The sequence below is a fragment of the Stegastes partitus genome, unplaced genomic scaffold, assembly GCF_000690725.1.
Source record: "Stegastes partitus isolate 25-593 unplaced genomic scaffold, Stegastes_partitus-1.0.2 Scaffold274, whole genome shotgun sequence".
Taxonomy (NCBI): domain Eukaryota; kingdom Metazoa; phylum Chordata; class Actinopteri; family Pomacentridae; genus Stegastes; species Stegastes partitus.
Window position 1 is genome coordinate 319,524 of NW_007578005.1, and position 22,944 is coordinate 342,467.

General features: G+C 41.8%; 1 protein-coding gene across 2 annotated transcripts in view; it reads left to right on the forward strand.

Moving 5' to 3' along the window:
• Positions 1-13,223: 13,223 nt before the first annotated feature.
• Positions 13,224-22,944, forward strand: part of LOC103357790 (FERM, RhoGEF and pleckstrin domain-containing protein 1) — a 61,651-nt gene continuing 51,930 nt past the window's right edge. For both annotated transcript variants that reach the window (XM_008282495.1, XM_008282494.1), the window contains exons 1-2: positions 13,224-13,434; positions 18,532-18,738. In XM_008282495.1, the coding sequence (XP_008280717.1) occupies positions 18,559-18,738 (180 nt within the window). In that variant the 5' untranslated portion in view covers positions 13,224-13,434; positions 18,532-18,558. The remainder of the gene's footprint in view (positions 13,435-18,531; positions 18,739-22,944) is intronic.

A 22,944-nucleotide genomic window follows, 5' to 3' on the forward strand; every position in this document is an offset into this window, starting at 1 on the left:
CCACTGGTGCACAGCCTAACAGTGGATTATTTTCTATCATTTTTTAAAATTTTATAGCACATATATATTTAAGTGTAATTATTCTCAGACAAATTCTGGATTTAGCATCTTCCTTTATTTCCATTCCTTTAATTCACATTGTGCACCCATAGTTACATGCGATGGACTTCATAGATAATGACATGTTTGGAAAGTTTCGTCCGACTGAATCTGACAATGTGTGTTGATAACTGCGCGATGACAGTCTGCCAACACACACCTTGATACCAGTTTGCCATCTTACTTCACAAGCTGAAGAGCAACACAACACTGAGAGAACCTCTGCAGCACATAACCTTGCATTTACCTCCTTCTGGTTGACGCTGTGCTGCTGCCCAGTCCCAAAGCCTGGAAGTGTTTCATCCTGTTTGGCGGGGCTTCCTTCTGAGCTGCAAGAAATTTGGAGTAATTTCAAATTTGCAGTAGGAATGACATGGTGCTGCAGTGGTGTGTCGCCTCACAGCAAGAAGGTCCTGGGTTCGATTCCCAGCCTGGGGTCTTTCTGTGTGGAGTTTGCATGTTCTCACCTGGTTCTCCGGCTTCCTCCCACAGGCCTAAGACATGCTGAGGTTAATTGGTGATTCTCAACTGTCCATAGGTGTGAATGTGCTTGGTTGTCTGTCTCTCCTGCCTTCACTCTAAGTCAGCTGGGATAGACTCCAGCCCTCCTGCAACCCCACAGAGGATTAAGCGGTATATAGAAAATGGACGGATGGATGGATTTGCAGTTATACCCCTTTACTGTCTTTGTCTCAGACTTCTAAATAAATGGCTGTCCACACATCTGATAGGTTCAACTGCTCAAAAGCGTGTGGTGTTGTGCCTGCTGGCGGCTGATTCCCCTTGTGATTTAACGCATCAAACATTTGCAGGTTGGGGGGATGTGTGGGTCAAGGATGGAGATGACAGCTGTGTCTGAAATCAGTCTTCACTACTTTTTACTGCTACTTACTTTAGTAGTAAGTGAGCAGAAAATGCTGATCATCATCTCATACTGACAAAATCATAATAGTAGGTGAAGGTGCTCCTGTATCCAACCACAAAACCGCCTCAACTACAAAGACGAGCAAATACACCACAAAAAGGATGCCAAGTGTCCACAAAGAGACATAAAACAACCGAAACAGACATAAAAGAATCACAAAAACAAGTTGAATGACCACAAAGAGTCGGTGTCCAGGGCTCTCTTCTCTGTATCACTCTCTCCCAGTGTTGAATTGGGGAGAGTAAGAGGAAACCATTCAGCCACCACAAAGAGTTGCAGGACTGTCATGCTGCTTGATGAGGTTTCCGTATTTGAAGATAACCCAGAAGGGCTTTCTCTTGAGCCAAGAAGCCCCAGCAGCACGTTCGTCTTCCCAGCAGGTTGTAAAACCAACACACAGTCTTTCTCTGGCCTTACGGGGATGCCAGACTAAAGCTCGATGCCCAAACATAGTCAATGCTGCTTGTGCGGTTTTTCCAGCATGGAAGGTATACCGCTTTCTGCATTCACTGGGTCAGCCAGCGTTTCTGAAGTGTCTGAATATGTCAGTGCCTTGGTTACTCTAGAAGGCTGTGTGTGGTGCCACTCGTGTTTCTGCCCTTTTTTGTTCTTCTCACACTTTGTGCGCTCTGCATCGACTACATGGAGCAAATCTGTGATTCACATTTGTTCACCTGTTTGTTTGGATCTGTTTTTTCTAGCAACTTAGTGCGTAATTGTCTTTGGGTAAAGCTTGATATATGACAAATCGGTAATTTTGTTGGAATTCAGCGACTTCAGCTCTATTTTGACACCTGAGAGACGTCATATATCAAATGGCAATCAGCATAAATGTGACTCCGTACAGCATTTATTTAGCAGAACACAGAAAAACCCAGGTTTGGTTCTTCAGTAAGGCAGCTTAAGACCTCTGAGAACATTTATTTTAGGTCAGAGGTTGGATGAGCAGCTTACTATTTTCTCTGAAAACTGTTTCATTCGTCCATTCAACTGCTTATATGTGCTCTAAGCTACATTATACTGTGTTGTAACCATGTATGTCATATTTCTATACATGTTTCTATACATTCTATAAAAGTGTTGCAGTTGTAGGTGTATCTGAATGTGTCCGAGATGCTGTGCCATACTTTTGGACTTAACATTGACATTCTTGTAGCTGAGAAGTGCACAGCTCTGTCCTAAAGCCTCAATATAGAACTGAATGGCAAAGAGGCAGGAAAAGGGGGGAAAATGCATATATGATCATGAAAGATTTCAGTTTAGGGTGATGGAATTACAGACATGATATTATTTGATGTGTGCAACTGCTTACTTTAATCTGGTGAATGTTTTTTTTGAGTTAGCGAATTTTTCAGTGATGGGAATTCTTTTAAAATCAGACATCCTCTGCACTGCATTGTAATTCACTCAGGTGCTGGTCATGTGCAAATGCAAAATTTAAAAGGGTCGCCGCACACAAAATCAGGTTAATCCCTTGTATCAGAGGGCAACAAACCCAAAAAATGAATTTAAAGATAAAATAGTTTTAGGAGATTATTTTTTTTTAAAAAGGACCTCTTTATTTCAGCTCCTTTTCTTCTTTGTCTGCCTTATAACCAGCTTTAGAGATACTTCTGATTCGCTGACGCAGAGTGAAAGTGGCAGAGGGGGGAAAATCTAGTTAATAGAGAGCAAGTGTGTGCCAGCGTTTGTCCTCTGAGACGCTTGTCAACATCCACCTTCAGCCCCCCTGATGTAAAGGGAGCCGGTAAAGAGCAAGTCTGTGTGGTCTGTTTGTGCTGTCTTGCTCGCCGAGGTGCTTTATCCGCCCTGATGAGACAGGGGCCGAGGGCTGAAGGACCTAATGGTGAGAGGTCTCAGCGGGGTTCATTAGGAACCAGAATCCCTCTGGCATCACTCACTCTTCAGCAGTATCATTTGTGTTTGTGCTAACGTGCAGTCGCAATATCCCTGTTGTCCGGTGGAGGAGGTTTTAATGAGAATGTATTACAGGACTCGGCCCAGTAGTTGTTGTGCGGCTTCGTCTCTTAACCCTTCTCCTCCGGTCCTTGCGGAGTCAAAATGACTTTCCAGGAATGCAAGGAAACATCATGAGGTGCAGAATTCTCAACGGGGGGGTGGGGGACAGACTGGAAAATAAAAATAAAATCAGCTTGAAAACAACCCCCTGAGTTTCACAGTGTAGGTGTATGAATTAAATAGGCACTGACTCACTGTTACCTGTTCTCGGCTCTGTAAGCCAGCAGCTCAGAGGCACAGACATTGCAGCTGTGGCACAGCGCACCGTGTTTGTTCCAGCTGAGATCCTCTACATCAGTATGTCAAATGTCAAGAGGAAGGAGGGGAGGGGGGAGTTGCATGCGTCACGCCACCACCGACACCATCCACATCTCCCCTCTGCTGCAGCACAGTCCTGAGGATGTCTGTGTGGGATACAGTAGCAGTACATGATAAAAAATAAAGGCCATGTCTGCCCTCTCCTCTTTGACTCCAGGGCACACAAGTTCAAGAGGCTGTTATTGTGGAGTCGAGGAACACCCTGCCCGCTCAGCAGTTTGGAGGATGAAGGAGATTCCAATGCACAGACCAAACAAAGGAGGCTTTAAATTGCTTTAATCCTCTCATTGATCAGTGGAGCATTAAAGTCTCAATGTGGCCCAGACAGGAGCTGAAATGTGTGGAAATGAGGTTTTTGTGCCTTTGCAGCACAGAGGAATTGAAGGAATCAATAGAGTGTGATGCAAAAAGAAGTTATGTATTTAGAGGTAATGTTTTCCTTTCTGACTGAGTAATGATGCACCACTGCATACTCCGGGTCGTCATGTTGTCACGTTTAAAATACCCCCCCCCATGCGCCTGTCTGTTTTGCTTCACCAGGGTTCTAGATCTCTGGATGTGCTTGTGAGGGATCACATACTGTTTGTGCTGCACCTTAGCTGGAAGTCAACGCCGCTGAAAAGAGCAAAACCGTTACCAGCCCACGCTTTCAACCCCCCTCTGATGCTTCATGCCTTTTTATACTGGAAACAATGTTGATGTGCGGGAGGGGGAAGATGGAACAAACAAGCCGAGCCAGGACCGTCGGAAAGGCCTAATAACTAGGTGTCATGGCAACCAGATGGCAACACATGAGTTGTCAATTTCACAGTCTAATTTGCCGCTGTAACAGAGGAGTGTGTGTGTGTGTAGGGGGGGTGATGTGTGTGTGTGTGTGTGTGTGTGTAGGGGGGGTGATGTGTGCGAAGAATGAAAGATTTCTCCACTGAATACATGTGTTTATGTCGTAATCTTTGTTGCCGTTATCAGCAACAGACATTAAAGTGTGAATTGAACCACATCACAAACAAACACAGGTACGTATGTGTTTGCTCGTTTAAAAAACTGATTCTAAGAAGGCCTTGCAATCAATGTGTGACTTAACAAGTTAGAGAATGTGCTTCTTTTGTTTAAAAAATGTAGGTCTCTTTAGGAATTCTTATGTTCTGCACATCATGATGAAACCACACCTCATACAATATAATGCATTATAACAGAAAAGCATGCAACTACAATCTTAGTCATACTCTACAGTGTTCATGTTATTGTGTCTCCTTGCAGTCTTAACCAAAATGAAAAAGACGGAAGGAAAGTAGTCAGACTTTGCAGGTTCTTTCATGCAACTCTCACATATATTGTGTTGACCAGTCTGGCTGTAAAGTGCACCTGCCATTATGAATGACTCCTGATGTGTTTAATTGTGTTCTTTATGTTCAGATGAACACTAACGCACAGGGCTGTATTATGCTATCATGTAAACTAAGTGCTAGAAAGGCACCAGTCCCTGGAGTTAATGATGTCCTCACATCAAGCCAAAAGAACATGTTGATCAGCGAAGTCCCTCTGCTTCCTTTGTGCTTTTTCTGACATTTTTCCAATTTTAATGGGTCAAAATTGATATATTGGAGAAATTTTTTTTACCCAAACCTACTTATTATTTTCACAGTTTCATATAAAATGTCGCCGATGGACATCAGAATTTTTTGTTGTTGCACTCGTCTCTCGACAGTCATGGTGAAATTGTTCTGACAGACTCAGATCTATACCATCTGTCGCTATCGTGCAGTCAGCTCAAGTTATAAATTTAAATACTAATTGCATGGATTTTAACAACAGCTGAAGGATTTTGTGTGTTCCTAGACTTGGTACAAGACGAAATGATCTCAAAGTGATCTGTTTTTAGGTTAACATAAACACAGAACAAACACACAGGAACATGGTGAAGCGCTGTGGCTCCACTGATGATCAGATACATGTACAATAAAATCAAAGATAGTGCTGTGAAACGTTACCAAATTTAGTACTTAAATCGAGGGGGAAAAAATCTGTTTATAGGCAGGTGAATACTGTCAGAATCTCTTTCCATGTTTGAAATTATTTCAAGCCTAATATATTGTAGCAGCAATAAAACCGGTGTAATCCTGCTGCCTTTACACATTCGGTGGCAGTAGGGAGAGCTGTTTGCTTCGCCTGTTCCCTGTTTTTTTTTCTTCTTCTTCTTTAAATAGAGCATGTGATGAGGCTCCCCCCTGCTGGTTTCCTTGTCTTGTGGAGGTGGAGGCCTCGGCAGGAGCTCCATGATGCTTATGTCTAGAGGAGGAAACCTCATTCCTGAGCCTTGGATGGTCGCCTTCTGCACACGTTCTCTCTTTTCCTCTGCTTGATCAACTGTAACAACTCCCTACTTCTCCACAGTACTTTTACATTTCCATCATTGTTATATCAGTTAATGTAGTTTGTCAAAATGTCTCAAGATGTACATTAATATTGTACCTGCTGATAATAATCATGAATCCAAAATCAATAGGCCGCAACATGATACTTTAAGATGAATTTATAAAGAATGCCAGATTATAGGAGCATAATATATGTACTATGAACTATCACACTGATATTTGGGAGCCAGGTATTTTGATGTATTCATGTACAACTTTTAAATTCTTTTTTTCTCCTTTCCTGTTTTGCAAAAAAATGGCTTCATGAGAATCTTCAATCAAAGACCACTGAAGACTAATCAAGGATGCAATTCAACCAGCCTAAAAATAGGCTCTAATGTTGCTAATTTATGATGATTCCTGATGCAAAGACATTAGAAATTAAGTTTCTGTGATTATTTAAGCACCTACAGCCCGTCTCCATCCTGCCACACACTCACAGTATCGTCTTTCCATTCATCACAGCAGAAACTGTAATAAAATGGAAGCAACTGGGGCATTTCTTCAAGTTATAGCAGAGCTGGCAGCATTATTTTAAGCAAAAAAGAATGTAGTTGGTGGACTACACTCACAGCCGTGTGTGTGGTTCGGTGTGTGTCTGTGTGTACGTTCAGATTGACTGGAGACATGTGAAAGTGTAGCTCCGGCTCTAATGACCTGGTATTCAAAGTTGGTGGGAGACGGTGACAGGGCAGGAGACACTGCTGCTGCTGCTGCAGAGACTGAAATAGAAACCGAATCTCATTTCCATCCTCCATCCCTTCTTAAGGTGAATAGTCCTTCAGGGAAGGATATTGTGGGGAATTGTTAGAAAAAAAAAAGAAAGAAAAGAAAGTGTTTCAGGTGTCTGGTAGGTGTGAATAGACCATCGGACTGGATTTTTCAACCCAATTCCTCCAGTTTCATTAAAAAAAGGAATAATATAATGTATTAACTATATCAATTCCAACAGCTAAGCACATTCTTAACCCTAGAAAAAGGAGTTTGACGAAACAAAAGTACTGCAATTCAATTCAAAGTCAATTATATCTTCCAAAAGTACTATAGATGATATTAGTAATGTTACAGTCGTCCTCAGATGTATTCATACCCTCCCATTAAAGAAGGAAAAAGACAGGTGTCACTGAAATAAGTTGAAATTGACAAAAGTAATAACAAATAAAGATTTTATGAAAATCATGACATTGCTTTTGAATTGTGGTTCAACAGAAATATAAAAACAGAAGAAACAGCCAAAAAAAAAAAACAAGCAAATAAGCATGATGGGACCCGTAAACTAATATTTTGTTAAACAACCCTTTGAGCCAATCACTGCAATCAAGTGTTTTCTGTAACTCTCAATCAGACTTCTGCACCTGTTGACAGCTATTTTGATTTTGGGTCACTGCTCATCAGCAAAGTGCTCTAATTTGTCCAGGACAGGTTTTTTTTTTTGTTTGTTTTTTTAAATTATCATTTTCAACCACAATTCAAAAGCAATGTCTTATTTCACTAACTTGTAATTTATCAAAAAAAATTTTATTATTACTTCTTTCAGTTTCTAGTTATTTGAATGACTTTTAGGAATTTTGCCTTTTCTTTAATGGAAGGGTATGAATACATTTGAGGACGACTGTAGCTGCTGAGCTTGTGAACAGATACATTTCCAGCTGAAAATCAAAGCCAGTTAGTTAAACTTGACCTGTGACTGTTTTCTCAAAGTACCAACAGAGTTTCAAATAGTTTTACAAATCTGATCGGAAACCTAACATAAGGATCTTAAACAGTAAAGCCCAATCTGTAAACGTACGACTGACATTTATTAGATATTAATTCTAAAACCCCTGCTGCTGAAACACACCACGTGGCTGATTAGAGTGGCATTATTTCATATACAGCACACTCCACACTCTCTCCTAATGTGGGTGACTGACAGGGCGTTACATCCACATACGTTCATCTGTACGAAAGAATCGATTTTAATGATTCCGATTCAGTCTGATGCAGAACCAGCTGAGACATATTCTCTCTTTAAATAATTCTTCCAGACAGCACCTGCTTATGTTGTTGTGAAGGTGGCGGAGGACGCCAAGGGTGTTTCAGATGTGCGGATCGGCTGGTGGGAGACAGCTTGCGGTGTTAAATTAGTTTTATTTGGTGGATAATTAAAAAGACCTGAAGACCTTGACCCAGGGCTGCTTCGTATTATATTCATAGGGACCCATCAGCTTCTTCTTGCCCTCTAACATGTCAGTCCAGTCATTACGTGTCCCTGTTCTTACACTTACCTCCAATTTAGAAGAACGCAAGAGGGAGAACGCTGGGTTTGTTCATTTATTCAATACATCTTCAGCTACTATTTAGTAGCTCTGGGGTTGTTGGTGTCAGATAAATGTACAGTGAGCTGAATAAAATATAAATTCTTCCAAGACTGTACTATAAATAAATGGTAGCCACTCTTCTTCAGCGTGTACGAGTAACCCTGTAGCGATCAGCGTGAAGTTGACTTGATGATTTAATTTTCGATTGCATAAGTGATCGCTAAGAACGTGGCATCAAATCTCGATTGCTTACATAACTAATCCAAAACAGCATTGTCTGTGGTCGGTTTTCTCATTTTTCACGCTCTCGCTGAAATGTTCATCTTTGCCTCAGTTCCAGCAGAGTGCCTCCAGAGGGCCTCGGAAGCTGCCAAGACACCAAGTGTGATTTCACCATCTTCGGTCCCACAACACTAAAGCGTAGGAGACTTCCCTTCCTGCCAGTGAGAAGGTGGGCGAGCAGCAGACATGAAACAGATACAAGAAAAAAAAACAACAAAAAAAAAACAACAACTCTGTTTCAGTCTTCTTCACTGCATTGCTTTTCTTTTATCCCTGTCCCTGCATGCAGCTACATACATGGAGGAGTGGGCGATGTGGAGGCACCGATCCAAGCTGACACCCCAGGCGAACTGTCATAGAAGAAAGAGGGAGAAGCAGGGAATAGAAAGCAGAGAACACTCAGCAGTGATTACATAATCGAAACAACTGACTGTTTATAAATTGATTGATTAATCCAGTGGCTCTCTGAAGTCTGACTGGCCTTTCTCGGTGCCCCTCGGTCAGAGTCAGAGTGATAGCTTCCTTGTTAGCATCTATGATGATACTAGCAATCAGTTCAGGGATTCTTGTACCAAAACCTCTGTATGACATGACTGCAAAGACATCCAGAATCCCCAACAAAAAGATGAAAAATTATCACAAAAATAAATGCAATTAAGTGATGACTGCTATAAAAGAGAGGTACAATGACTATAAAGGGACAATCAACAATCACAAAGCAAAGAGATTCCATGAAAAGATGACCACAAAGGGACAAGCAAGAACCAAAATGTCCCCAAAGATACAAATAACAACCACAAATAGAAGCAAAGCTACCAAAAAGATTAAAAACTACCATAAATATAAATGCAAAAAGGGATGACTGCCACAAAAGTGATGCAAAGTGACGACAAAGGAACAACTGACAACCACACAGAGATGAAAAGCGACAAGATGATGACAATGGGACATGAAAACAACCAAAATGTCCCCAAAAATATGAAAAACAACCACAAAGAGAAGCTAAACTACCACAAACAGATGCGAAGACCACTAAAAGGAGAATAATGCTGATCTGGATGTATCGCTGTGATGGCAGGGCTTTGCATCTTTGTTCAACAGCCCATTTTCTCTTAATCCATTCATGACTGTAGGCTATTTAGTGTTTCCAAACAATAGCACATCAATCATATTTTTACATTAGACAAAGAAATTAAGTTATTTAATTGGTGTTCCTTTATCACACAGAACAAACAATGTAACTATTAGTAGTGTGTTGTTAATTAGTGCCAAAAACAGGGCTTTAGAAGTGAGTCTTAACACGTTTGCTCACTTTACTAACATGCTGCCTGCATGGTCCCCTCACTGAAAAGTTTTAAACCCATCTCTGGATTAACCTATTTTTGGAATCTTGATTCAGTGCGGTTTCAAACACCATCAGTCCTCAGGCTAAGTCTTGCCATTGGTTTTCCAATGATGTGGAACAATCCACAAGTTGATGAACATTGCAGCTCTCTTGCTGGCCATCACAGAGAACTTTTGTTCTTGGACACTGAGTCTGTGTGTGTCTTTCGGGCAGCAAAATCAGCTCGATCAAGTTAATGTCTTTAGCTTCCATTGCCGGGTTACAAGAATGCAGACTAAACTGATTTTCAACTGCTGTTTTTGTGGAAGAGTTTGACGCTGTCCTGCTGTTAACATGCGATCACGAGTTTGAACTTTTACACAGAGTTCGGGATCCAGCTGTGGGACACTCACGCGTTGGGGCAAACCAAAGCACCCTCCAGTGGATCCTGAGTAAAGTGCAGAGTCCGGGTTTGGTATCGTAGGGTATTGTTTAATCACATTTTATCTCAAAAACAGAGCAGGCTGTCTTTCAGAGGTGTCCTTGAGCAAAACAAAGTATCCCAGGCAACTCCAGTAGATGCTGTTGCACGGTTAACCCCCACCTCTGTCCTCTATCAGTGCCACTTTATTTACTGTAATAAAACAGACACTAAAATCATTTTTACGGTGCTTCAAGCGAACAGACCACACACACACATGCACGGTACACACAACCAGGAAGGAACACTATCCACTCCCACTCCTTAATATAAATAAAAGAGTATCTGCTTCAGTCTGTGCAGATCTTTGTTAATACATTCTTGTTGCTACTTGCCATAAATGTTTAGCTCATTGACTCACACGCACTGATTTCTACTGTTTACACTGTCTGAAAAAAGTAACCGCTCTATGTCTTAAACTACACCATGGCGCCTTACCTTAACTATACTGTATGATTTTATTTAGAAAAAGTTTTTGGACAATCTTAAAGTCAATTTGTGGGAAATCTGGCTGGTAAATACGAAACATAATGCAGCTTAATTATACGTTACATGTGAGTGTGTCAATATAATCCAGTGGTGATGTCGTGTAAATATTGCCTTTAGCAAGCAAGAACCTAAATTTTGAGTGATCTCATCTGGAAAATACGTCTAAATTGCAAAAGCTTTGATGTAATCGGAGTCCAAGTTTAGTGGCTTTCAACATAGGAGTCAGAATCCCCAATGAGGTCAAAGAGCGACTTAAGAAAATCAGAAATCATCACATATACTGAATATAGGTTGTAAAAAATTTGTCTATTTTTTTTTTAAACACTTCTGGATTCTGAGGAGGTCAAATATGTGTTGCTTGGTTTTTACGGCTCTCAGTTATTGATATTAGCAGGCTGTTAGGTTCTATTAATGGTTGGATTCTTTTCTCTTCTGCATCTCTTATTTAGAGAGTCACATTTATTTACAGCAGAGTAATAATTACTGTCACTATCATTCTCTCTTCTTGTCTCTCCTATTTTTTTTTTTTTTTGCTTCTTTAATATGTTTTTACACCCTTGCAGCTTACGGTTTCATTTATTTATTTTTTTCCTATATTGATTTGTCGCTATCTTTAGTCGATCTTTAACTGCACCGTTTTTTCCTTTGCACCATGCTGTGTTGAGTCTTGGCATAGCTTAAGCCTTATGTTGTTCCATGTCCCATGATGCACCGAGCCCCTCTCCTTGACTCTCCTCTCTTTCTCTCTCCACACATTTATATGCCTCTATTGCATGTCACTAAGTTTGTGTCTTCTCTCTCCTGTAGTGTATGTTTTGTCCTCTCTGCAGGCGTCTCTGGATCTGGAGCTGCACATTTCTGATCTGCAGTCATTGGCCCCACCAACCTCCCCAGTGTTTATAGTTCTTTTATGTGCTGTTTGTCTGATTTCTATCTACTATCCTGTTCTCTCTCTCCTCTTTACCAAAACCCCGACCGATCAAGGCAGATGGCCACCCTCCCTGAGCCTGGTTCTTCCTGTTAAAGGGGAGTTTTCCTTCTCGCTGACGCCAAAGAGCTTGCTCAAAGGGAATCTTTGAATTGGTTGGCTCTTTCTATATAATTTTGTCAGGGCTGTCACCTTATCTATACTTTTTGTTTTGCAAATTGTTTTAAGGGCTCTTCATTGTGTCTTGCTTTGTGCACATATTACTGTTGCTGCTTAACTGATAGTATGTGAAACTCTTTGCTCATATCATTTTTCTAAAGCATGCTGTATATAAATAAACTTGATTTGATCTTTCACTCTGTTTACTTGTGATGTGAAATTACAAGTTGCTTCCTCAATTGGAGAAGCCGACACATCTCCCTCGGGTGCAACGTCAACACATACAACCTGTGCATTATGAGTATTTTGTATATTTAAAAACTGCTTATGTGTTTGTGCAATAGCTGAATATCCACATGTGAAAGAACCAGTACCTATGTGTAGTTTTTGTTTATTTCTTCCTACCGATGACACTGTCAGACAGTTTGAAATAGATCGTGTGATCAAACATAATGCAGCATAATGAAACATAACTTGTGGGTCTGTCATTATAATCCAGTATGATGTTGTGTAAATATCATCTTTAGCAAACAAGAACCAAAGTATTGAACTATCTCAACCTGAAAACGCATATAAATTGAAATAAAGTTTAAGTGATTGGATGCTAAGTTTAGTGACTCCCAGCATAGCAGTCAGAATCCCCCATGACTTAAGAAATTAGATGCTAAAAGAATAAATAAATATTTACACATTACAAAAAATAGAAATTGCAAAAACGTTCATGTAATTGGATGCCAGGATTCAGAATAGAATCCCCAGTGAGGTCAATGGATGACTTGGAAAATTAGACAAACACAAAAATGTACAAAAATCATCATGTATACAGTATATATGTTGCAAATAATGTGCCTAATTTAGTCAAGTAATGGACCTTTGTGGGCTGTAAAGGAGGTCAAAGATGTGTCGCTTTGTTTATTTGGTGCTCAGTTCCTCAAGGTTTATTGAAATATGAAACTTGTAACATGTCTTATTTACTGATTCACATGGATTTACAGCAGAACAATAATTGCGATTATTTTTTTTCCCAACCTTTTCATGTGGTGTGTTTTCATACCCTTCATATATTTATTTATTTTGAATAGATAGATAGATAGAAATAAGGTGGAAAAAAATACTGGTATTTACAATAACTTGCCCAAAATGCTGATATTTACAATAATATAAAGTATTACAAGTACAAAAAGGTTCAACGGAAAAAAAAAAGTACAATTTACTGACATTTCTTACATATTTGCACTTTCCACTTTTCTGCTGCAACACTGCAAATTTCCGAGCTGTAGAATTAATTCAGACTTATAATATCTTGACTTAACTAATCCTGTCTTATTTTATCTTCATGTCATGCCCTGCGTACAGTCCCTGCCGCCGCCGCTAGGTGGTGCTGTCGCTCCTCGGTGTCCGCGCAGCTGAGAAGGTGGAGGTGCTGCACCTCCTTCATTGTCTGAGTCAAAGCACCGGGAGTGGATCCGCCGCTCGGTTCGCTGTAATCCTCCCCGGCTCACTCACTCAGTCGTCCGCAATGGCGACCGCAGGAAGCCTCCTCCGCCTCCTTCTCCTCTTCTTCGCTACGGGCTGCATCTAAAAGTCTTTTTTCTTCCTCTCTCTTTGCCACTACTGGCTGGACGTGGATGTTAATATCTTTCCCTTCAGCTGGGACGTACTTTCGTGAGGACAAGCCCGCATTTCGAGAGAAGGGGTAAGAATCGTGCAGTCTTCTTTCCCTCTGTGTGTGTGTGTGCATATGTGTGTGTGTACATGTGTGTGTGTGTGTGTTGCTCTTCAGGGGAAGTGATTCAACTTGTTTGAGGAGATTAGGGTTAAGTCTCGGGAGTTATCTTTCCCGTGTTGTTTTGTGATCCTGTGGATTTTCGAGGGAGGGAAATAAAAAATAATAATAACAATAATCATAAATTTAAAAAAAAAAGATCCTTCCTATGCAGTCCCTTGCCTGTGTGTCCTGCAGCAGCAGCGTGAGGGGTTTTTGCATTGCATGGATGTACACCTCAGCTGTTTGGTTGCTGTGAAGAAGAAGAAGAAATGACTCATGCATCTTGTGTGACATTTAAATGATCCAAATGTCGCGAGAAAAGTGGCCATTCAATACCCAGCCACTTGAGTGTGCACGGCGTGTCGACCAGGTGAGTCCAAGCAGTGCATTAATGTCACATCTACTGTACAGGCTGCTAATGTCCTGAGGATTACAGCAGCCTGCTCTGTTAACCTACATTACATTTAAGGTGTGAACATGCTGCCAGACCGTGTGAGGTGAAGGGAAAGACCTCACTGACTGATTTTTTTTTTTTTCTGCATGTATTTTTTTTTTTTCTTGCACTCATGTGTCCGTTTGGTTTCAGTTGACACATTGCTATTAATACAATAGCAACTTAAAAGTGAATCACGCAAATGCCAGCCACACCCAGGTATCAGTTGCACACACAGGAAATTGAGCTCTTTTTTTTTTGTGGTCGTGGAGCTTCTCTCAGGTAGACAGCTGGCTCTATGTGCCACAGCCTCTGGCCATTCAGCTGTCACTAAAGGATTCCAGCTGTGCAATGGTGGACTCTCGCTGAGGGGCCCCTGAGCACAGAGGAGCCACTGTTACCAAAAACCCCTGCCGCTCAATAAGCCGAGCAGCTCCACATTGCACACTTGTGGGGAATTTCAAGCAAACAAGTTCAAAGGCAGGGGTGGTTTACCCTCAGAAACACCCTTGGGTCCGTAAACGCCCCCCCTCCCCTCCCCTTTGGCATTGTACACCTCGCTTTATGTCCTGCCCTGGGAACAAGGTGCCATCTGTACAGCCGGTGCCTGTGTTTTTTTTTTTTTTGTTTGTTTGGGGCCTGAGTTGCTCTATTCAGAGGAACACGCTCAGGACCGGTTGATTCATGATACCTGATGCGGAGGGGAGGGTACGTGTCAGGCCGAAATAATCACTGTCTACTCTTTCACTGGCCTTTGTTTCGCTGCCGCTTTGTTTGAAGAGTGTCCGGTTACGTGGCATGCATGTGCAGGTCACACAAGCCGTGAATTTACAGACTCGACATGAGACGCTCGCCAATAATCAAGGCGAGAGACTGGGATCAGATGTCATAAACGACCGGTGGGGCCCTGAATTGAAAAGCATGTTTTCCGTTCACGCCCCCCGGTGACTGCACAGGGTCTGGTTTTCATCAACCCAAGGGAGAGTTTAGTTTGCACTTTAGCTGGAAAACACCCGGCATCTCGCACCCACTGCTCTGTGGTGATGGTGTACAGGTGCAAACGATACAACATGCTCCATAAAAATTCACTGGTCGGGGTCGAGTACAGTTCATCTAAACTGAAAGTTGAGAACTAAAACTCAGAGATTGACTTTCAAGTATTAAAACTAAATGAGACACTTCCTGGTTTAGTTTAATTACAAATCGCCCTTTACTTTAGTTAGCCTCGGAGCACAGTAAATCTTAATGGTGGGAAACCAGATCCAAACCACCTACTCCCTTGCCAACTGGCAGAAAACCATTTGGTCATCGATCGTTTTGTTAGAAGCCATTCATCAATCAAAAACACCAAACCTTCCAATCCCCGAGTAGGAAACATTGCTGCTTTTCCTGGTTTTATGTTGCTTTAAATGAGATTTAATTGGTATTTTAACTACTAGTCGGAAAAAAGAAGCAGTTTAAAGTTGTCAGCTTGGGCTCTGGGAGACTGTGATGGATGTGCTTCGCAATTTTCTGACTTTTTTTATCGACTGATTAATTAGTCAATTCTTGATCATTAATCAGTAACGAGATAATCATTAGTTGCAGCCCTGTTAGCCGCAACTACAGTCCGCAGTGTTCGAATGCAAACGTGCTATACCTCCCTTCAGCTTCAAGCAGACTTGTCATCAGACAGAATTTAGTGTATCCGCCGTCCTTGGCCTATTTTCTCCACGCACTCTGCTGGATTACATTATCCACTCCTTCGAAATGCCTTATTCAGCTTTCAGCTTAAACTTGGCAGCAGTCATTCACCTCTGCGGCGGCTGAACAACTGCCCACTGGCCTCGGTGCTCCGGCGAGCCACTTGGTGAGGTCTCAGGATGACATCAGCCTGCTGGAATGTGCAATGAAGAGAGAATTAAGCGGGACAGCGTTGCCTTGGGGGAATCTGGCTGTGGATACGCTGCGGGGGTGGCGGGGTGTGGATAGTGGCCTGCTCGTGTGTCAACTCGGAACAAATGAGTCCACAGCGTTGTCCAAACACGGCCCTCCACCTGGGAGGAACACCGACTGAGTGACACAGCGGATTATTCCACATTCTGCACCTCAGTTTTGAGCATCAGATGTGACCCTCCATAGCTGGACGCAGATCTGTCAGATGAACTCACTGACACCACCGTTTGTTTAGTTTCCATTATCCATCGGGATTTTCCTTACAATTAAAAGACTTCCTAGCTGCACCGTGCATAAGCCGAATAGTCAAAAGCTGTGCTGGGAGGATCACTGCTGAGCAGAAGGAGGTCATCATATACTTGTTAACTGGATCATTACGTGTTCAGATGGTGTTTATGAATGGAGAGTCTTATTTTAATGTTTCTCAGCTCGTAAGCGTTTGCAGAGTTAACCAGCACCAAAAGTGTTCGGATAGCCCGCTTGAAGCTGCAGGATGCTGTGAAGGATCCTGTGACAGAGGAAACAAATGAAGAGGGAGAAAATCTGCAGTCACAGATGATGAGTTTAAAAAAGATAGTCAGAGAATGCTTGAGTGCTGCAATAGCTCACCTTTAGTCCTCACGGTAGTGTAGTTTGATTCCAGTTGGGCTCTCTGCTGCATGTCATCTCCTCGCTCTCCCCCGCTGTCATGTCTCCTCCCTTTTAAATTATAGAGGCAAAAAAAAAATAAAGCCTGACAAATAAAGACAGTGAGAAAATGCTAACTCATCTCCTCCGTACACAGCACCTATAGCCTCCAAAGTGACAAATCATCGTTACCCAACATTTCCAGTGATTTATCAAGTAGTTTTAGCTGCGATTTATCACGCAAGCTACCTAAATAATTTATTCATAACTTATCCACAACTAATTTATAACTACTTTCTCACCGTTTATCCATTTCTGTTAGAGGTTTTAACTGTTTATCCATTATATTTTGTTATACCTGTTTACTATTATGTCACCATTTAGTCATTACTTTCAGTTAGTTTGTTTCACATTAATTTAAGCTATTCATCCATTTTATAATGGGTAAACAATTTGTCCTTTACCTTTATGCTAACCACAAGCAAGTGAAAAGAAAAGAAAGCAACATAAAGTGAATCACTAGAGCAGTTTCGATGCACCTCGGTATTGATTCTCCAAGTCTTTCTCTATCCAAGAACTACTACTGCAGGCGTGAACACCATTCTTCCAAAACATATTCCCTCACGGTGTTTGGATGATGGTGGTGGAGAACATGTTGGTCCAAAACTCCCACAGTTGAGTTGAGATCCGGTGACTTATAAGCCCAAAGCAACGTTTTCCTTCCAGTGACCCCTCATACTCTATGCATGACGGCGCTGTCAGCCTAGAAGAGACCACCCTCAACTAAAAATGATTCATCACTTACAATTACTTAGTATTGTGAACCCAAACCATGCCAGCAAATTACCCCTCACAGCATAACAAAGCTCAATAGAGCCCTTTACTGTCGGGGTCAAAGGTTCGGGGTTTTTCCACAGTTGATTCACTGCTTGAGGCTACATGATGTTTGGCTCGTTTAGAAAATGCCACCATTTTTTCCCATTTCTTTCAGCTGTCTATTTGAACATTCTATCGATTACTTCTAAGTTTGTTAACAGTTTTTCCATTTAGCACATTTAGGTAATTATTTCAATCAGTTAAATTCCAATTTACCCATTATCTTTTAGCAATTTCAACTGTTTATAGCATTTAAGCTAGCCAACTATTTATCCAGTAACTACATTCTAACAATATTCTACATCGTTTAGATGTTTTATCCGTCACTGTTACCCAACTAGTCTTTGCACTTTCTGAACAGGTACTGTTAGATCTTTTTCTTCAGTTAAAATTGTAATTGTAGTTTTTATTTGAAAATTAGTTCAGCTCCTCTGGACTCATCCACCTCCTGGAAACTGCAGAAGTACCTCTGGTTAGAAATAACTGCATTAAACAATGATAAAACAACTTTTGTACAAGTCTTTGTTGTGTTTCTTTATTAATGCCAGAAAAAATCTTTATATCGAATACTTTACATACAGTTCTGTACCCTTTGCTCTCTGATTACCTCCACATCTCCTGCAGTGTCTTCACATGTTTGACTTGCTCCCCTTGAGACCCATTAAATCCCATGTATACGTGTGTCTGTGCGTCTGTGGCCCTAATGTCTTGCTTTAACGACTTCCCGAATCAATTGTCATTGTAGTGACTCTTTGATTTTACCGTCTAGCCTCGTGATTCATTTGTCAAATCAAATTAGGGCCGCCTGATTTGCGCTTTGAAATCAAGAACATGCTTGGATCTTTTTTTTTTTCTTTTCACAGTAATTGGGGCTCCCACAGGCAACAATTATCAGCCATTAGTGGCGAGTGCAAATACTGCATTTGCAATTACTCTGTTAGTGTGACACGCAAGGTTGTGCAGCCTGTCCTCTGGGGCCCTGATGCAGTCGTCGTACTGTATTGCACCTACATTGCTGATGCTTTGCAACAGAATGCCTAACTACTGGGTTAATTTTTACTTTTAAGCCGCATTTTTGTGCTCTTGTGAAAGCGAACGGGTGCGAAAACACGCTTTTCTGTCCCTGACTTTTCTGTCCTGGCTTCCTGTTGCAGGCTGGGCAGTGAGCAGTGCAGCACACCATGGCACAGCCAGACCCAGAGCCAATGTCCTCTGGAGCAGGGCAGCGCCTCGGAGCCCCGGAGACTCTTGGCATCAGTACGTTGGACCCCGGGCACAGACCCCCGGCCATGCCCCCTGGACGACATGTCACCATCAGGGTCCGAATGTTGGACGACACAGAGGAGCTTTTTGACATCTCGGTGAGTTGCTGTCGCCGTCTTGCCCGGTCGTGTGGCTTGATGGGAATACTAATGTCGGAACGGGACTCTTCATTACTGCACAGTAGCCAAGAAGCATTTCCCCCTTTTCATCGTAGCAGCAGCAGTCTGCGGTAACAGGTTGGCATGGCAACTGCATGTTGAATGCATGGATGAAACTGGAGGGATCTTTTGAGTAATGTCAGGGATCTTCCAGTTTATTGTGGTGGCATTTAATTTCTATTCACTGTTTCCCTAATCTGCCAAACTGCCTCAAATCTGCTCTGTATTTTTACAACAGAATTATTCTTCCACTGTGACCTCCTGACAACCTTTACAGTATTTTGCGGAAACCATTGTAGTTCTTTCCTACAGTCGTGCGTTGATGATGTGTGAGAACCGCTGCTGCTTTCTAAGACAATGTAAAGAAAGCAAACAGGTACACAGGAGAGACAAGAATATGTTTTCTTGTCTTTGAATGAAAAGAGCTGCTGTTTGAATTCCATTCATGCTTTCCGGATTTAGAGGATTAACTTTCTCATCACACAGATCTAAATTTAGACACTATAGTCTAAGCTATTTGAACAGATTATGCGAAAGTGTAGTTAAAATTAGACGCCGGTTGTCAATTTGCTCTTGATATGTGCTCATTATGCTTTAAATGCGACAGAAAGATAGATTCAAATTCTCAAAACTGAATGTGGGAACATAAAGCAAGCAGCTTACAGATGTCATTCATTATGACAAACATGGGCGCGGCGGTTATTTTTAAGTCAGTCACAGGTACACTGTCCTGCTGCCCTAAATGCCCAGTTTAACAAATTAATCCGCCGCTGAAAATAGTCCCTAACTAATCTACTGTTTGCTTCTGTTTGTGTAACTTTTTTCTCAAAACTGCAACAGCCGGCTTATTTAGGAAATTAGCGGGGCCCTTTTTAAAATGGGAATAAACGGGATTAAGAATGATGACATGGACCGGATAGGTAAGAGGAAAGGACTCGCTAATGCTTTGTTGGTTTTGGCCTTTTCGTTGGAATTTAAAGGCAGAAACATGGGGTGGAGTAAATGTCTTGGGATAGAATAGAAGAACCAGCTTTATTCTGCCCAGATGAGTGAGTAGAGAAAAGTGGAAAGCGGTGATGGAAGGAAACATACAGCGGCAGGCACAGAGGACCTGTTTAATGTGTATGAATGGAGCTGAAAGCTGCTGAGCTTTCCTGACAGCGAGTGTGCAGCGCAGTGCAGTACGGATGCGTCCTCATGGCTGTTTTCCCAAGGCAGCACGGGTAAACCACGTACCTAAAGCGAGGCGGCTTCCCCTGTGCATGACTGCTGATCTTTCTACCGGTATCATGGGTTGTATTTAATACTTAAGACTCGCTAGATTCTCGCAGTGAAATCCAGTTTAATTGCTCTCATTTAAACCAAATTATTTTTTGTGTACCACGAGTTAGGTGAAGGCATTAACGCCTAATTTGTTTCAGCTTTGTTTTAATTTTGTTTAAGAGACAAGAATCTTGGGGAATCTTTTAATTCTTCACTCTTCAAGCCTCTGTGCCATATCTGCGTTTGGCTTTATCTTTTCCGTGCGTTGGAACAATCACTTTGCCAATACTGGCCTTGAAAATTGATTTTCATCCAGCCGCTGATGCCTACACCTGATATGAAGTAGAGCAGGTGAGGAAGGGATATTATTCAGCCTGCTTCAGAGCTCCTAATCTGTACCACCACCAAAAAAAAAAAAAAAAAAAAAAAAAAAGCCTGCAGCGAAGCTCGAAGGCTCTCTACGGTGATATCAACCTCAGAGTTTTGTCAGCACACATTAAGTTTTTATGGAGTTTTAGTATCCCGTAGTAGCGTTTAACACTGCTCTAAGCTCACACTGGTGCTTTGAATTTTCTGACATGAAACATGTCAAATTATACAACAGCTTTGGTCTAGTATGTCTTTTTCTCAGCGCGGATCGTCGTCTTGTTTCCACTCTCTGTCAGTTTGATGCACACGCAGACATCGCAAAACAGCAGCGTTGTCAGTGGCAATACAATAGCAGGATTTTCTGCTGTATGTTTGAACAAATGTTGCATGGCAGGATTAATGCATACAAACTCTCACGCTTCCAGTAAGTTGGCCTTCGTAAGGACTTGGCCTTTGTATCGTAGTTGAGTGGTAGTAACGGTGAGCTAGAAATACCTTCTTCTTCTTTTTTTTCCCACAAGGCAGGTTGGGCTGAAACAAGCTGGAGCTGAGACGAGAGTAACAAAAGGCTCCCGCTACCAGAAAGACTCATTCATGCTCAATTTAACACACATTATATCCTCTACCTCAAGTCAGCACTTGAGATAAAAATCTCAGTGGGTCTGATATTATTTTCGCCCAGAGGTGTCAAAGGAGTACATTTTCTTCAGTCATTGGCTCACATTTGGCGTTGAAAGTAGCTATTTAAAATTTTTAAAAAATCTAGTTCAGTGTCATAAATGTTCTTCTCTTTCTCTGTTCTAAGTGTCTGAAACCAAAAGGAGTTCATTATATAATGTAGGTATTCAGTTAACGAAGTCTCCTTCAGTTGTTTGGTAGAACGGGTTGCATAACTTCCACAGTAGCTACTCTTTGTTCCCCCAAATTACATCCCAAAAAAATCTCATCTTTTTTTTTTGTCCAACTGACACATGAGATACAGAAGACATACGTCAACTCGGTTCGCATCCTGCTGATGTTAATCTCTTCCCCCGCGGCAGCGAAGTGCGATAACTGCATGGTCTACAAAACACGTTTGTCAAGCAATTATCTAGTCTTTTATTTCACAACAGGAACACGCGGCGTTGTTGGAGAAAGCGGCAGTTCATCTCAGATGATTTTATTGTCAAAGTGACTCAGGGCTGGAATTTTCTTTCTTTCTTTCTTTCTTTTTTTTATGCGTCTCTTTAAGAAAACATAAAACGTCTAACGTCACCCTGTTACTGATACCCAAGGCTTCAGTTCCTATTCGTCTGTTTGAGAGGGGTAAGTTTCCACCTCAGCGGGCAGAGTATCAGATGGTTGAGAAACAAAAAGGGGCCATCGAGCCATCTCGTGGGTCACATACCATGCTGTGGCCTACTTAGCACTCTGGCTGTGAACACACTTGTGTTGACGCTGATGATGTTTGGCTGCAAATACCTGGACAATGGTAGACTGGCGCTGACTATAAATCACACTCCAGTAAAAACCATATGGGTTTTGTTCAACCTTTTTTTTTTTGTCAATTTTAAAAGAAAATTCAATTGGTTTGCTTCCATTTGTTATGCCGGCGCAGAGTTCAGTAGAGCAGGAAATCCAGACTGCAGCCCTCCGTCTGTCTTGCGATCCTCGGGCAAACATACGCTGACACTGTCTGTGCTGATGTTTTGATGCTTATGTTTGCTGATGGCTGGTGGGAGCTCTGCAGAAGTTGGAGTAGGATTGTAGCCTGGATGTAGAGGTTAGGAGGTGGGGGGATGGGATGGTGACGGCAGAGCGGAGGGAGGGGGAGTCATGCTCATTCTTATGAATGAAGGAAGTCGACTCCATGAGCCAGGCCGTTCTACTAGAATACTACATGCTGCAGACTTACATGGAATATTTCTCATTTAGTACCGACTTTAGCGAGGCCGGCTTCTAATATTAGAAATTCAGACACATCCTCTCTCATGTTGCACTACTACTTCTGTGCTTCCTCTCTAACTATAATGAGCCACTGAGGACTGCACTCTGTCCTCTCCAGCCATCACTTTGTCCATTACAGTTATGGTACGGCCCCTTTTTAAAGGCTCCCGTGGAGAGAAAAAAAATCCTGAATTAATTAATTACAAACCCCTTCATCTCTTGGCATTTTCATTTGCTTTCCATATGAGATTTTTACCCAGCACAGTCTCATTACACTACAGTATAATGCCTCCGCTTTCCTAATTAATGAGAGAGTCAACAGCAAATTTATACACAGGCTCGAATAAAGCACATTTTTAACCACAGCCAGTGGCTCCACTGCTGAGGTCTGAACTAAATATCTCAGCAGCTACTCACTGGATTGCCATGATATACTGGATAGACATTTATGGTCCCCAGAGGATGAATTCCTCTCATTTTGGGGATCCTCTGACTTTTCCTTGTTGCCAACAACAGTTTACATTTTTCACTTATCCAGTAATCTACCTGAACCTCTGCAGCATGGATCGGCGTTATATTTTGCATTGA